Source organism: Pelophylax lessonae (assembly GCF_965119305.1).
Source record: "Pelophylax lessonae genome assembly, chromosome: 6".
NCBI classification, from domain to species: Eukaryota; Metazoa; Chordata; class Amphibia; order Anura; family Ranidae; genus Pelophylax; species Pelophylax lessonae.
In genome coordinates, this window is record NC_138773.1 from 290,184,519 (window position 1) to 290,199,007 (window position 14,489).

General features: G+C 39.7%; 1 protein-coding gene across 6 annotated transcripts in view; it reads left to right on the plus strand.

Moving 5' to 3' along the window:
• LRP1B (LDL receptor related protein 1B) overlaps window positions 1-14,489 on the plus strand; it is a 2,177,452-nt gene that overhangs the window by 2,110,485 nt on the left and 52,478 nt on the right. For all 6 annotated transcript variants that reach the window (XM_082262163.1, XM_082262161.1, XM_082262165.1 and 3 more), the window contains one exon: window positions 9,773-9,877. In XM_082262163.1, the coding sequence (XP_082118289.1) occupies window positions 9,773-9,877 (105 nt within the window). The remainder of the gene's footprint in view (window positions 1-9,772; window positions 9,878-14,489) is intronic.

Sequence of the window (14,489 nt, forward strand, 5' to 3'; positions counted from 1 at the left end):
AACACTTTAAGCACATCAACTCCCCCTGATCTATGTCATACATCTTGATGTTGTCTTCATACATACAAAATCACTAATCCACAAAAAGCATGACGTCAATAAAGATAAACATATCTGATCTCCTATTCTGCATGCTTCCTTCAGGTCAATGACTCACTAGATAGTGAATAAAGAATAATTAGATTTGCACCAGGCCGTGCACCTTTGTAAGGTAGAAGTGGAATGGCAAATTCCATATTTTGGTCCTTACAGGGTCACATTAGGATATTTTTGCTTACACATCTTTCTGGAACCAGAAACTTCCTGAAAATGTGTTACCTTCTATTGGGGTTTCAGATACAGATCTGTATGTATTTGGAATATAATAGCATATTCCCTATGTACCAATGCACTTCACTGGTTTTTTTTTTTTCACTGTTATTCATAAAAATGCTAATTGATATATTTAATATTCATAGCTCACGTGAAAGTTGCGTATTCCCAATTTGTAATGCGCAAAAAAATGAAAATTGTATTAAGCCGATTATATAATTTCTATGAATATTCATCAGCGAATAAAGGAATACAAAGAACATGGAGTTGTTTAGTTTCTAGAGAGCTAAATCTGCATAAAAGATATTAGAAAATACACTAAATTTCCATAGTTTATACTTGTATCCGTCTAGCCACAAATATGTGAGGATTTCTCTATTACTCTATTACTTCTCCATTACCACACAGTCTAGAGTTAAATATTCAATTGCACAAACCATTTATTGAGATTTCTGATAAATGTCTAATTCCTTATAATTCCTTGATTAGTCTAGCACTGCAAATCTTAATGCAGACTAAAAGTTAACTCAAAGTAGATAGTTCCTTATTAGCAAATATTCTGCTATGATCCTAAAGTACAGCAAATCACTTAGAGGCAAAATGGATATTATATATTAAGAAAAATGCTTTGCTATGGTTGGCTAAGAGATAAAGCAGAGGGATCAATTTAATATAATTAAAAATGAATGAGTAAATTAGATATACAAAATCTCTAACCAATAAGGGAACATCATATATCTTCATTAAAAATGCTTTTGACATTTTTTTCTGTTGAAGGACAAGAACAGTTAGTCTGAACTCTTCCCCTACATTTAATGCCATCCATCTTTGCTACGAGCAAAGATCTAGACCAGGGTTGTCCAACCTGCGGCCCTCCAGATGTTGGAGGACTACATCTCCCATACTCCCTTGCCAGCCTCTTAGCTGACAGAGTAATATGGGAGATGTAGTCCTGCAACATCTGGAGGGCCTCAGGTTGGACACTTCTGATCTAGACCCTTGGTCATGTGACTGGTGATTGGAGCAGCATTTTTTTTCCAGGAAAGACCAGCACTGCAGACCTTTTGTTACTATTTATTTATATATAAGTAAGCATGTTAACAAAGAATTAAACAAAAGGGGAAACTCTTATGTTCTTTTGACAACGTTAATCCCCATTTTGTATGTTTATAAGGTTTTAAATAATATATAGTTTTCTCTCTATGTATATACAATCTTTGCTTTACAAATAAACATTTGCTGTAGTTTTTGTGTATACAGTTCAAAGGTTATTCTTTTGTGCAATATGAAATAAAGTGCAGGTGCTCTGTGCCAGGCCTCTCAATCAGCCTTGTGGCAATGATCATTTTCCACCGTATAGGGTAGTAAATGGCTCACTCCCCAGAAAGAATGGTTCTTATATGCCTTATAGCATTAAGACCGGGAAACGCTTGTTTGGCCACCAGGGCCAGGATGGGTCCCGTTCGGGGTACAATACCTCCGTTCACTGTATTGCCAGCTTCCACTTCTCCTTTCCCCAACATCAGGCTGGGTATAGTAAGAGAAAAAAGCTCCAGATGGTGCAATATCATTTAAAATGTTTTATTTTCTTCCACGATACAAAAAATGTAAAGGCAAATGCACGAAATTCCACAACAAAAACCGTCACAGATGGAGCCCGGAGTGGAGAACGGTGATTACCAGCGTGCGTTCCTCTCGCCTCTCGTGAAGTCACGACGTGCGTTCCACCTCACGTTTTTCATCACTACGTTGATGTCAGGTTTGACTTCTGAAGACGTCAACGTAGTGACAAAACGCATGTGGTGGAACGCACATCATCATGGGAGCCAAGTGGAATGCACCGCTCTCCACTCCGGGCTCTGTCTGTGATGGTTTTTACTGTGGAACTTTGTGCATTTGTTTTTACTATTTTTGTATCATGGAAGAAAATAAAACATTTTAAATGATATTGCACCATCTGGATCTTTTTTCTCTTATTATACCCAGCCTAATGTGGGGGAAAGGAGAAGTGAAAGCTGCCGATACTGTGAACAGAGATATTGTACCCTGAACGGGACCCATCTGGCCCTGGTGGCCAAACAAGCGTTGTCCGGTCTTAATGCTATAAGGCATATAAGACCCATTCTTTCTGGTGAGTGAGCCATTTACTACCCTATATGGTGGAAAATGATCGTTGCCACAAGGCTGATTGAGAGGCCTGGCACAGAGCACCTGCACTTTATTCCTTCATATTGCACAAAAGAATAACCTTTGAACTGTATACACAAAAGTCACCTTTAATTTATGAACTTTATTTAGCACTAGTGAGACACTAGCACCTGACACGTCTCATGTACTTTAAATTGAACTGAACTTAATAAAACATTAAATTACTGGTTTATACTGTGTTTATTTTGTATACATTTGATTGTATTATTTATGCATTATTTTGCACTTTATTATTGATGCACTTTATTTTGTAAGTATTAAGGTTATTTAAACTATTGAAAGCATCATTACTACTATTATCAAGCAAGCGCTATAGGTAGCTCTTCTATTAGTGGCTATACACATTCACCTATTCACCTCTTTACCATAGCAGCTGCATACCACAGTTTATTCTTACTATAGAGCCCAGGTATTTAAATTGTTGTGGTCCATTTGGCGTGGGGGATATACAAGCAGTATATCAAATCTGACATTTACTGTAGTACTAAGTCCACCCATGACAGTGGTTTCACAGAGCTTTATTGGTTTCCAAATAGACAGCATATCAGTAGCTGCTTGCTTTTAGACTCCCTTTCTCTGTTTGTTTGAGCAGAGCATAAGGGAAGGAGAGGAATCACTGCTCTTACTTTCAATTCAAGCCTATCCCTCTGCCTTTGCCTTTTTGCTCTTCTCAGGCCTGATGCACGTATGTTAATGAGCCATTATGCCGTGCTTTAATGTGCATTGTGTTTAAGGGTAACTCCACTTTTGTGGGGAAAAAATAATATAACGTTTACAATTGCGACACAACTCATTGTAATTAAATGTTATTAAAAATTCCCTTTCCTTTCCAATCTGCAGCTCTGTTATTTTGTGTAAATGCAATATGGCTACCTGGATGTGTTCTGTACACAGAATGTGTACAGAACGCCCCCCAGAAACATAATTTCCTGCTTGTGTGATTGGATCATCAATTTTTCCAAAAGTCTGTACTAAGATACAAGTCAGATTTCAGGCATCCCCTGCAACAAATATGTCATTTTTGGTGAGATGCTTCCAATAGGAAATCATGGCTAAAGGGATGAAGGCACAGCAGATTTCCTCATTAGAGCCCTGCAGGTACACAGCTGATTGATAAATATGAAACAACTCCCATTAGACTCACTTTCCCACATGGATACAGACAAACACACAGGGATTTCTTCAGAATAACAAAAGGTAGGAATCTGCAACAAAGTTTGTTAAAATCCTTGTAATGTATAGTACATTGGTACATATGGATGCCATTCAGCATGAATGAAAATACACCGTCATGTGTTTCAGTAACAATCATGTTAATGCACTTACAGTATCGCTGTAGTGTGAATGTAGTACCCATTCATGGCCTATGGCTGCCAGAAGAATCTATCATTCAATATATTCCGGAGTGTCAGATGCTGGCATTTCCCCCATCATGCACTGCAGTTCCTTCCACTGATCCCTACATGATAATACATGATTAATGTCTTATGGGCTGGCAGAAGGTATCAGATAGGAGGCAGCAAGGGAATAGGTGTCCAACACTCCTGAAGAGCTGGATTCTGAAGACTCTTCAAGAAACAGTTTCTCTGCAATGAAGGCTGTTAACATGGATGGAGAGGTGAGTATTTACTATTTTCTTTACAAATACATTTTTTTTAATTTCCATTTTTGTTTCAGTAACAGAATTTCTTTAAAGAAATTCTTCCGCTGTAAAGCTGAAGTTTAACTAACATAAAAAAAATCTCTACAGCCTTAGTCACATTGCCTATAATGAAGGAAGTCTCTCATTGTGCAGGCAGCTGGATCCTGGAGTAATCTTCACTGCAGGGATGTCTGTCTTTTTCCTGACTCTTCCAGAACTGCAGGTGTCAACAGATTCTGGTCTTCATGCAGAACAGCAGTATGGTCCATCAGGGATATGCTGCCCCCCTCCTCCTTAGTTGAGAGAGGTTTTTCATTGATTGCACTGATTGTAATATGATCTGTGAATGGGGGGGGGGGGGGAGTCTGACCAGTCACAGGATTCTCTCCTCCATTCACAGACTGTGTTACAGACAGAATATTCAGAACTTTTTTCAGTGGAAGAGGAAGGAGGAGGTGTGTCCTTTTCAGACTATCTGTACTGCTGTTCTACCTGAAGACCCAAAGATGTTAACACCTGCAGTGCCAGAAGTTCAGAGCTAGGAAGAGGACAGGCATCCCTGCAGTAAAGATTTCTCCAGGATCGTGCTGCCTGTACAATGAAGTACTACCTTTATTACAGGTAAGTGATGCGGCCAAAGATGTAGGGAATGTTTTTTAGATAAATTTCAGCTTTTGTACATTTTTGGTGCCCTTTCTTCAATTTGAGCTGACCTTGTCTTCATCAATATAGATCCCCTTGGGAATTGCTCTTCTGATGTTTCACTGACATAGTGGAGGGAGCAGTCCTCTTAACCACTTAAGCCCCAGAAGATTTTACCCCCTTCCTGACCAGGGCCTATTTTGCGATTCGGCACTGCATGATTTTAACGGACAATTGCGCAGTCGTGCGACACTGTACCCAAATGAAATTGACGTTCTTTTTTTCCCACAAACAGAGCTTTCTTTTGGTGGTATTTGATCACCTGTGTGATTTTTTTGATCATGCGCTATAAACAAAAAAAGAGCGACAATTTTGCAAAAATAACAATATTTTTCACATTTTTTATATGAAATTCCCCCCCCAAAAAATGTAAAAATCAAACTTTTTTAACATTTTAGGCCAATTTGTTTTCTGCTACATATGTTTGGTAAAAAAAATCGCAAAAAGCGTATTTTGATTGGTTTGCGCAAAAGTTATTGCGTTTACTAACTAAGGGAAAGATTTTTGTCATTTTTATTGTTTTTTTTTAACGAGTAATGGCGGCGATCTGCGATTTTTTTGCGGTACTGTGACATTGCGGCGGACAGATCGGACCCTTGACTGACATTTTTGACACTTTTGGGGTTACCAGTGACATTACTACAGTAATCAGTGCTATACATATGCACTGTTACTGTAAAAATGACACTGGGAGGGAAGGGGTTAACTTTATTGGAGAGGGAGGGGTAAGTGTGTCCCTAGGGGCGTGTTTCTTACTGTGATTGGATGTGGCTTTGTGTGTAACAGCACAGATCAATGGTCCTACATAGCAGGACCGAATGATCTGTGCTTTTACACAGCGGAGAGTGACAGGCGGCTTTGTTTACATTAGCAGCCTGCCTTTCTCCCTCCCCACCTGACGGTCGTGAGTGACCGGTGGACATCGGGTCCGCCGGTCACATGCCCCGGCTTCTTCGGGTACGAGCGGGGGCGGGAGCGCGCCTCTGGCGGCGCACGCTCGCCCCCTATTCGCTCCCAGGCTAGTGATGTACCGGTACGTCACTTTGCCTGGGAGGGGCTGACCGCCGCCGTATATAGTCGGGCGGCGGTCGGCAAGTGGTTAAGAAAATGCTAAGTACTGTTGTCAGGAATGGGCAACTCTTTGCTGTCAAAAAGAGAGAGTTATTTCTATTGAACTAGGCTGAGCTGATGTAGTTTTAATCAGCTCAGCTTCAGGAAAACATGCTGTGTTTTTTTAATTAAAAAGGGTCAGCATGCATACCTGCTTGTCTAATCATGGCCACAGAATGATTTATCCATAACTGATAATTCATTGTGTCCTAAATGGAATACACTGGCTGAACAACTCAAGCACTAATTCCACCTGTCTGCAAATTAATACAATATGAATGTAACTAAAAGAAACAAATTGAATATTTATACAGTTCTGGTACTTTTTCTTTATTTATATTTTTTTTTTGATTAAACTTAGACTGTACTTTTGCTTTTTGAATACATTCTAGAAAAACAGAGTCCCTTATCCATTTACATCCGTTCCATCCTATCAACATTAATTATAGCTTCAGCAGCCAAAGTTTTGCAAAGGATGTCTATTATGTCTGTTACAAAAATGTTTTAACGGTAAACGTTTTCTAGTTTGCTTTCTGAAAAGAGTCATTCTGAAGAGGGATTTTTTTCAAATCAAATAGGGTATCTATTGCTTTAGTTAATAAAATTTGCCACAGAGAGATCTAGAGGGCCCTGTTACATCTTCTATGAAATTGGTTTAGATCCAAATATACAAGCAAAGAGCTATGGGTCTATGTATAAAAAATGCTTGGCCAATGTCTTCAAATTTGAAAAAAAATCACAAATAATACCCATAATGTTTTTATTATGTGTTAAATATCAGTTTCTATTTGTTGCCTTTCACAGGTCAAATGTAACAATCCCTAACATTCGATCATACGAGAAATTTGACTATTTGACTAGAAAAGTTAACAAACATTCAAACAGCAGAAAACTATATTCTATAAACATTAGAATGCAAGAGAAAATAATATGAGGGAGACCTCTGTCTACACCATTGTTTCTCAACTCCGGTCCTCAGGGCACACTAACAGGGCAGATTTTAAGTATTACCTGGGGGAGATGCAGACTAGAATACTGCAATCACTGAGCAGCAAATTATATCACCTGTATTTTAGTTTTCTTGCAAACCTGGCCTGTTAGTGTGCCCTGAGGACCGGAGTTGAGAAACACTGGTCTACACTGTGTACAAAGTATATGGAGATTCCTGTGCTCACCACTTCCCAAGTAATGAATCAGCTACTGCAGATAATTGCTATACAGAATTGATATAATGTTGCAGAAATGGAACTCTGTTGTTTACCTTAGGTGATCTGCTGCACATCTGTGAAGTGTTTCAGTCCAGGAAACTTGCAAACAATGGAGTTTCATCTCTGCAACATTTTATCAGTAATGTATAGCAGTAAAAGTGCTACAGTGCAGTACAGTGCTACAGTAAGGGGCAGTGTCATCTATTTGCAGATGCCCTGGATGTTTATAAGCAGCTGCAGATAGATCACACAGTCCCACAGGGCTGAGTGATCTGAGTGACCGGTTGACTGGTAAACGTGTCAAACAATGGAGTTCCATCTCATCAACACTGCATCAGTAATGTAAAGCAATGAAGGTGCAACAGTGAAGTATAATGCTACAGGCAGTGTGATCTATCTGCAGGAGTCCTGGATGTTTACAAGCAGCTGCAGATAAATCACACAGTCCTGCAGTACTGAATGATCTGAATGGCCACTTGATCGGTAAACTTGTCAAACAATGGAGTTCCATATCTGCAACATTGTGTCAGTAATGTATAGCAGTGGGAGTGCTACAGTGAAGTATAATGCTATGGGCAGTATGATCTATCTGCAGGTGTTCTGGATGTTTACAAGCAGCTGCAGATACATCACACAGTCCCACAGTGCTGAGTGATCTGAGTGACTGTTTGACTGGTAAACTTGTCAAACAATGGAGTTCCATCTCATCAACACTGCATTAGTAATGTAAAGCAATGAAGGTGCAACAGTGAAGTATAATGCTACAGGCAGTGTGATCTATCTGCAAGAGTCCTGGATGTTTACAAGCAGCTGCAGATACATTACATAGTCCTGCAGTACTGAGTGATCTGAATGACCAATTGATCGGTAAACTTGTCAAACAATGGAGTTCCATCTCTGCAACATTGCATCTGTAATGTATAGCAGTGATAGTGCTACAGTAAAGTATAATGCTATAAACAGTATGCTCTATCTGCAGGTGTCCTGGATGTTTACAAAAGTTGAGGAAGATCACAGTGCTGAGTGATCTTTCAATTTCATCCAGTGCTGTTGAGGCTGGTACCCGGTATGACACAGCCCTGCAGAGCTGATTGTTCATTCTCAAAAGTTAAATATGACTTGGTGCTGCTAACTTAATATAAGGGTTAATAAAAGTTTAAAGGACTTAGTGAGATTTCTTCTGTAAGGGAACTTAATAAAGAAAGAAACACAAAGGCTGCCATTGCTGACCTTCTTCTAATAAGAATAGTTGCCTGACTGTTATGCTGATCAACTGACTTTAGTACTTTCTGAGCCACTAACCTGAAACCAGTAAGCAGGAAAATAAGAGAAAAGTCAGAAAGCAGGGGGCTCTCTCCCCTTCTTTAAGTGTTTCAGTATTGGGTGATGTGCAATCAATCCCAAATTCCCAGTGCCATCACAGTTTTTGCCATGCTTCCTCTCTTTGCTCTTGAGAGTGAAGGAAATTGAGGTATAAGCCTCAAGGTGTAAGAATCCTGATGTATGCCGTGCCTAAGGCAGTTCCTGCTGAGCACTACACTACTGGGGTCGCCATGAGTACAACAAGCCATAGCATTCAGGGAGGCAGTGACATACATGTGCAGTAGACACAGGACCTGTCCAGGACATTTTTCTTCCAAAGACCTTACAGTCAAGCTCTGCAGACCAGAGCCTAATATATGTATTTTTTTTTGAGGGTTGAGGTGGCTAGCTTTAAAGGACAACTTTAATAAAAGTAAAATTATCAATTAAGGTGACTACAGTCTTAGGACAGCTGTGCTCTAAACAAAGGATCACTGTACAAACCTGCGAGTTCTAATCGGGTGAGCTTTGCTTGTTTGCAGTTATGGAGAGGGTAGGGAAGGTTCTGAAGATAGCGGCTGTCTGGGGGGAAAGAATTAGGCAATAAAAACTCCAAGCTGGCAAATCAAGTCTTTTCAAGCTAGTGATATCAGGGGAAAGCTTGCAGACATAAAAATGCTCTTTTATATTGGTAGGCTTCAGTAGTCAGTAGGCATCTTATATCAGTAGACGTCTTTACTCCCCATCATTGCTTTGCATTGCCTTGCAAGAATGCCTGGAAAAAAATGCAAGGCATTCTTTACATTTGTTATCCCCTGTAAACAAAGCAGTGATGTCTATGACACTTTGACAGAAACAATAGCATTACCATGGTACATTTAGGCAGAGAGAAAAGATGAAATCTCCAAATTAATTTTTCTTTTCTTCTTTTAGCCATTCGGTCGGCTGCTGCATGTATACCAAGCAGCTCGTACCGTGAAATAGCGATGCATTGTCTCTTGAGGATCACCGCTAGATATTTGCACTGCATAAGTAAATGTTAGCTTTGCCTTGTTTTCCTGAACTAACGGTTTGCAAATATAATAGCCTTGGAGGGGTGGAAAAAAAATATATGCTCGCTGTCATGCTGTTTAAAAGATATTGCCCAGGGCTGACCTGTCACTGAGATAGCATTTTCACTTGCAGATGAATTTGTACAAGAGATTAGATTGAAATAATTTGCATTGGGGTTCTTAGATCACTTCTTGAAATGAAGGAAATAATTACATTGTTGTCTTTTTCTTCACAGCTGCAGCAACGGCAAGCTGGCCTCCAGCTGTCAGTTGTGTGATGGGTACTGCTATAATGGGGGCACTTGTCAGCTGGACCCGGAGACCAACATCCCAGTCTGCGTGTGAGTATGACTTGTGACAGTGTACCTCCTGACAATACACAGTCTGTGTGCGTCCGAAATAGAACAGGGCCAAGTTGTTATGATTTAGTCTTCACCTTCTGCTGTGTAACCTGTCACTGCTAACACCGAATACCATCATGGGGTTATGTTCCGATGTCTCCATAAGTTTTAAATAAGTAAAATACTAAGCCTTGTTTTGTTCAGGGGATTGTAAAATGAGCAAATACCCAAATGTAATACATTTTAAATTCTCAACAGTTGAATGTGTTTTGGAAGTGTCACTTTTATTTAGGTGGTAGATATAACAATATAAAAAGGCTCTAAATAGGAAACATAAAAAGGTTATTAAAGCCTCGCTATAGCTTTCTTCAGAACCTAATATATTGGAGCCCAGGGCATAAAAACATTGTGTTTAAATATCTTGCATTCATTTTTTTTTTTTTTTGGTTAAAGCTAAAGTTTAATCTACTTATATGTTAAGATTCTTGTTTTTTCCTTTATTTCTCTCTCAGGCCCATTTGGGCCTGGTATGGATTTTATGGAGAAACCCTATACAAAAAAAAAAGAAAAAAAAGTGTGGGGTCCCACTCAAAATCGATTCCATTATCTGAACATGCAGCCTGGTAGGCCTATGCACCCGCCCTCCTGAACCATACCAGGCCCTATGCCCTCAACATGAGATGGGTACTTTGCCAAGGGGGGGGGCTCTTCCCCACAATCCTGGTCTTGTGGTTGTGGGAGTCTAAGGGTGTGTGTGCGTGTGGGGGGTAGGGGGGTTGTCAAAATATGGAAGCCTCCCAAAAATTAGGAAGACCCTCAGATAAGTCCCCCCCCCCAATATGAATGAGTACGTTTTTAGTACCCCTACACATTCACTTTAAAAAATAAATAAATTGTAAGTAATCACATGACACTTCTTCACAAGTCCCTAATAAAAAAATGTAAAAACAAAACATGTCTCACAATGTAAATCCACCATACATCATGCCATCCAGTGTTGCAGGTCTTTGTCAATCCCCATGAATGATTTCTAGGCTGGTAGACTGCAAGAATCATCCAACCTTCTCCTGATCCTCGCTGTCCCTGGCCCTCCATTTCAGCTAATTACTTTTTGTGTGGCCAATCATTTAGTCTCAGCATCATGTGTCGATGTTACCTTGGGCAATCTGCATATACATGCCTTATGCCTTGGAATGTGTATTTCTGAAGACTTTGCAGCCGCCCACATTCCCATCTATCAAGGCAGCTGTCACAGTTACCCTTAGCACAGGTGGTCAGGCACTACAGCTGGCTTCCCTGTTCTTCACCTTTTACAGCCCCCTTTCGCAAAAAGCAAGCAGGCTTACTACTACTTGGTTCCCCTAGGTCTTATACACAATGCTATAATCCCTGGCTACCAAAGCAAACAGGTACTGGCATAGGCAGACAGACGGAGTGGTTCAATAACAGTCCAGGTATTATATAAGCAAGGTTCAGAATAGTCAGGGTCAAATCTGAAGTCTAAAGGCAGGCAGAGTTTAGAAAATAGTCCAGGTTCCATTGCCAGAAACAGGGGAATCCAAACAGCAGAGCAGGGTAGACAAACAGGAAGCTTGAATCATGTGTTAAACATACTATCACATGCATCAGACAACAGGCCTGGCTGGCTAAAATCAGATTTGGTATCCACCCAGAGACTGGCTACATCAATCACCTTGCTGATGGGAAGGCAGAGAGGGAGAATGCATCACAGCCAAAACCTGGATGTTGGAATTAAACCAGCAGCTGTCATGAAACAGGAGCATTTACACACTCCAGACAACAGCCTAACATTTGACATACCCCCCCCCCCCCCAAAGGGCCAGGGGGAGACATAAGGCAGGGTGGTTTGATGTTTACAGGAGCACTAAGCCTATTTCTCCCACCAGTCACAATATTACTGCATACAACAAAGAACAGCACTCAGACCCAACAGTGATGCAACTGGGTCTAAAACAATTATATATTGTAAAAGAAAAAAAAAATATTTGAAAATGTTAATTGCATGTGGGTGAGGGAGCAAGGGAATAAAAGTATAACATGAAACCTTTACACTTTAGCTTTAAGTTCTTCTATAAGGGCCATGGTCATAACACAAAATGGTTAAATGTAGGCACTGTGTATCATAATGACAATGCATACACGTGCAGATTTTATTGAATTTAAAAATGCAGCATGACACAGTTAAAATGCATGGTGCACGTGAATGCATTGATTTTTAAACACAACCATTGGAAAGGAACCTTAAATATGTTTTACAGTTAAAGTAAAAATGGAACTCATATTATTTTAATACAAACGTTTTTATTGGGTTTTAGAAACAGGCAAAACCAAAGTCAAAACCAAAGTATGACATAATAGAAAAGTACAGTTACATAGTATCACAAACAGGTGTGAGTGGAAGCAATCGAAAAGGAAAAAACAAAAAGGATTTGTATGACGGCACCGTGGATATCAAAAAAAAAAGACATCAGTATGGTATTCAATACAACAAGGTTGCAACCAAGGGATCGCAGGGAGCATAGAGTAAATCAGTGCAAAATCCTAACTGCAAAGAAAGGCTTGTAAATTGTCAGTGCGTCTATTATATCGTAGTATTGTAGAATAGTATTGTAGTATTGTAGAATCCAACGTAGATTGATACTACATCGGAAAAAGGCATACTTTGGAAAGCAAACAATAACAGTAACATCTATACATTCCTGAGAAATTAGGTAAAACCATATGGTTAAAACAACCAGGTAGACCACCGAGTGCTGAGGTAGGGCAAGAAAACCAAAGACCCAATCAGCCCGTAGACCAATTTTCCCATTTTTTTATGAAAAACATGCATAGTATTATACAGAGCATGATAAACCCTTTCCATACTTCTGATCACCTCCATTCTCGATAGTACCTGGGTCCAAGGGACCGTCTCCGATCGCCAGTTAAGGGCTATAGTCCACAACACCGAGCAACAGAGCGTGTGTGCCAATCTCTGGGTGGGTGCAGGAGCGCCTGGGATCTTAGCAAATAATAAGCACATTTGAGGGGTAAGAGAGATTCTCGAGTCGAGCATTTGAGGAACTCATATTATTATCACATATCTGTGTAGCAAAACAGGAGAGGCTCTACCTCCCACTTCAGCAGCGCTCTTAATTTTACCTGGAAAGCCACCTGTAGGTAAAAACTGTTGTTGCATATGCAATTACATAAAATAGGACTTTGGGGTGATGATTTATAGAAGGAGCAAGCAGCAAATGTACACATGCTGCAGTTAACAAGCAATCAGGTTTCATTTTTTTTTCTTATCCAGTTAGGTACTAAAACAAGTGTTTTATGAGCAACAGTGCCGCTTACTCCATTAGGTGTGATTTTTTTAATTGAATATGTCTGTTTGCTTAGATATAATGGCTCCTGGAAGCAAGGGTAGGATGAGAGTTCAACTGGTGGTCATAATTTGGTTGCAGAGGTGAGAGCCTAAAAAAAGGTCCAGAGCATTTTTAATACATAGTGAAAAACCTCTATAAGTCAGGAAAAAAAACTAATGAGCTTGGAATTCTTAGGTGCTTATACCACGATAGCAATACATGTGACTGCTAAGGAAAAGCTGCAAGTCTTTATCCCCAGCCAATGTAGGCAGCATCTGCAGAATCTAGCTGGATAAGGTTAGTAGGAATGTAAAAGTAAAAGTCCTCATTACCATTTGGGCTTCAGTAGATGCATACGATGAATACGCTCTAATTTTTTCCCATAGAACCAATAATTTGGTGATCATGAAAGTTGCATTTTTGAGTAAATCTGTCAGAAATCTTGGCAATTAAAACTGAGAACATGAGGAAAAAAAGTATAAGCAGAGGTTAAATCTTATTACTGTCTTATCATTGACATCATCATACCAGTGGTATAAACAGTGGAGACCACAGACCATCTCATCAAAAAGTTAGCACTGTACATGGCTGGACTAGAGGTACATTCCAACCCTGAAGATTAAAGTGATTGTAGTTTAACTTTAAATTGCTCAGATGTTTGAAAGGCTTGTGTTGAAATTATTTTTTGCCCATAAATCAGATATTACCCCAAGATCAGAGGTAAGGCAAATTCTGTAAAAACAAAACATTTTTCAAGGGTGGCTAACGTTTACCTTTAAAGGAAAGTAAAAAGAACAGAGGTGAGGAGGCTAATTGCCTTTTTCCCATTTAGCTTCCATTCCAAGTAAGGCCAGCGAGGTGAAAGAATGTTAACCATGTTACAGCTACACTTATCTCATTAAATGTATCACCATCGACCAAGGACCTCTCAGTCATTCTTGTCAGAAAGGCAGCGGTGAAATAAAAGCCACACTTATCAAAAGAAAAAAAACTACCGTAAACAAAAGATTTAGCAAAGGCATTTGAAAGGTGTTGAGTAAATTTATTGCCATTACCAGCCGACACCTAGTCTTTCACCGCTGATTTCGTCAGGCCACTGTGAAATCTGACCTAGAAAAGAGCCGTGGAACACTATAGGTTGGCGCTTTTACTGCAACAAGAAACAAAACTCTTGTATATATAGATGAACTGCAGATCAGGGCAAGCATATATGTAACAAAGTATCTGTGCAGTCAAAAAAAAGT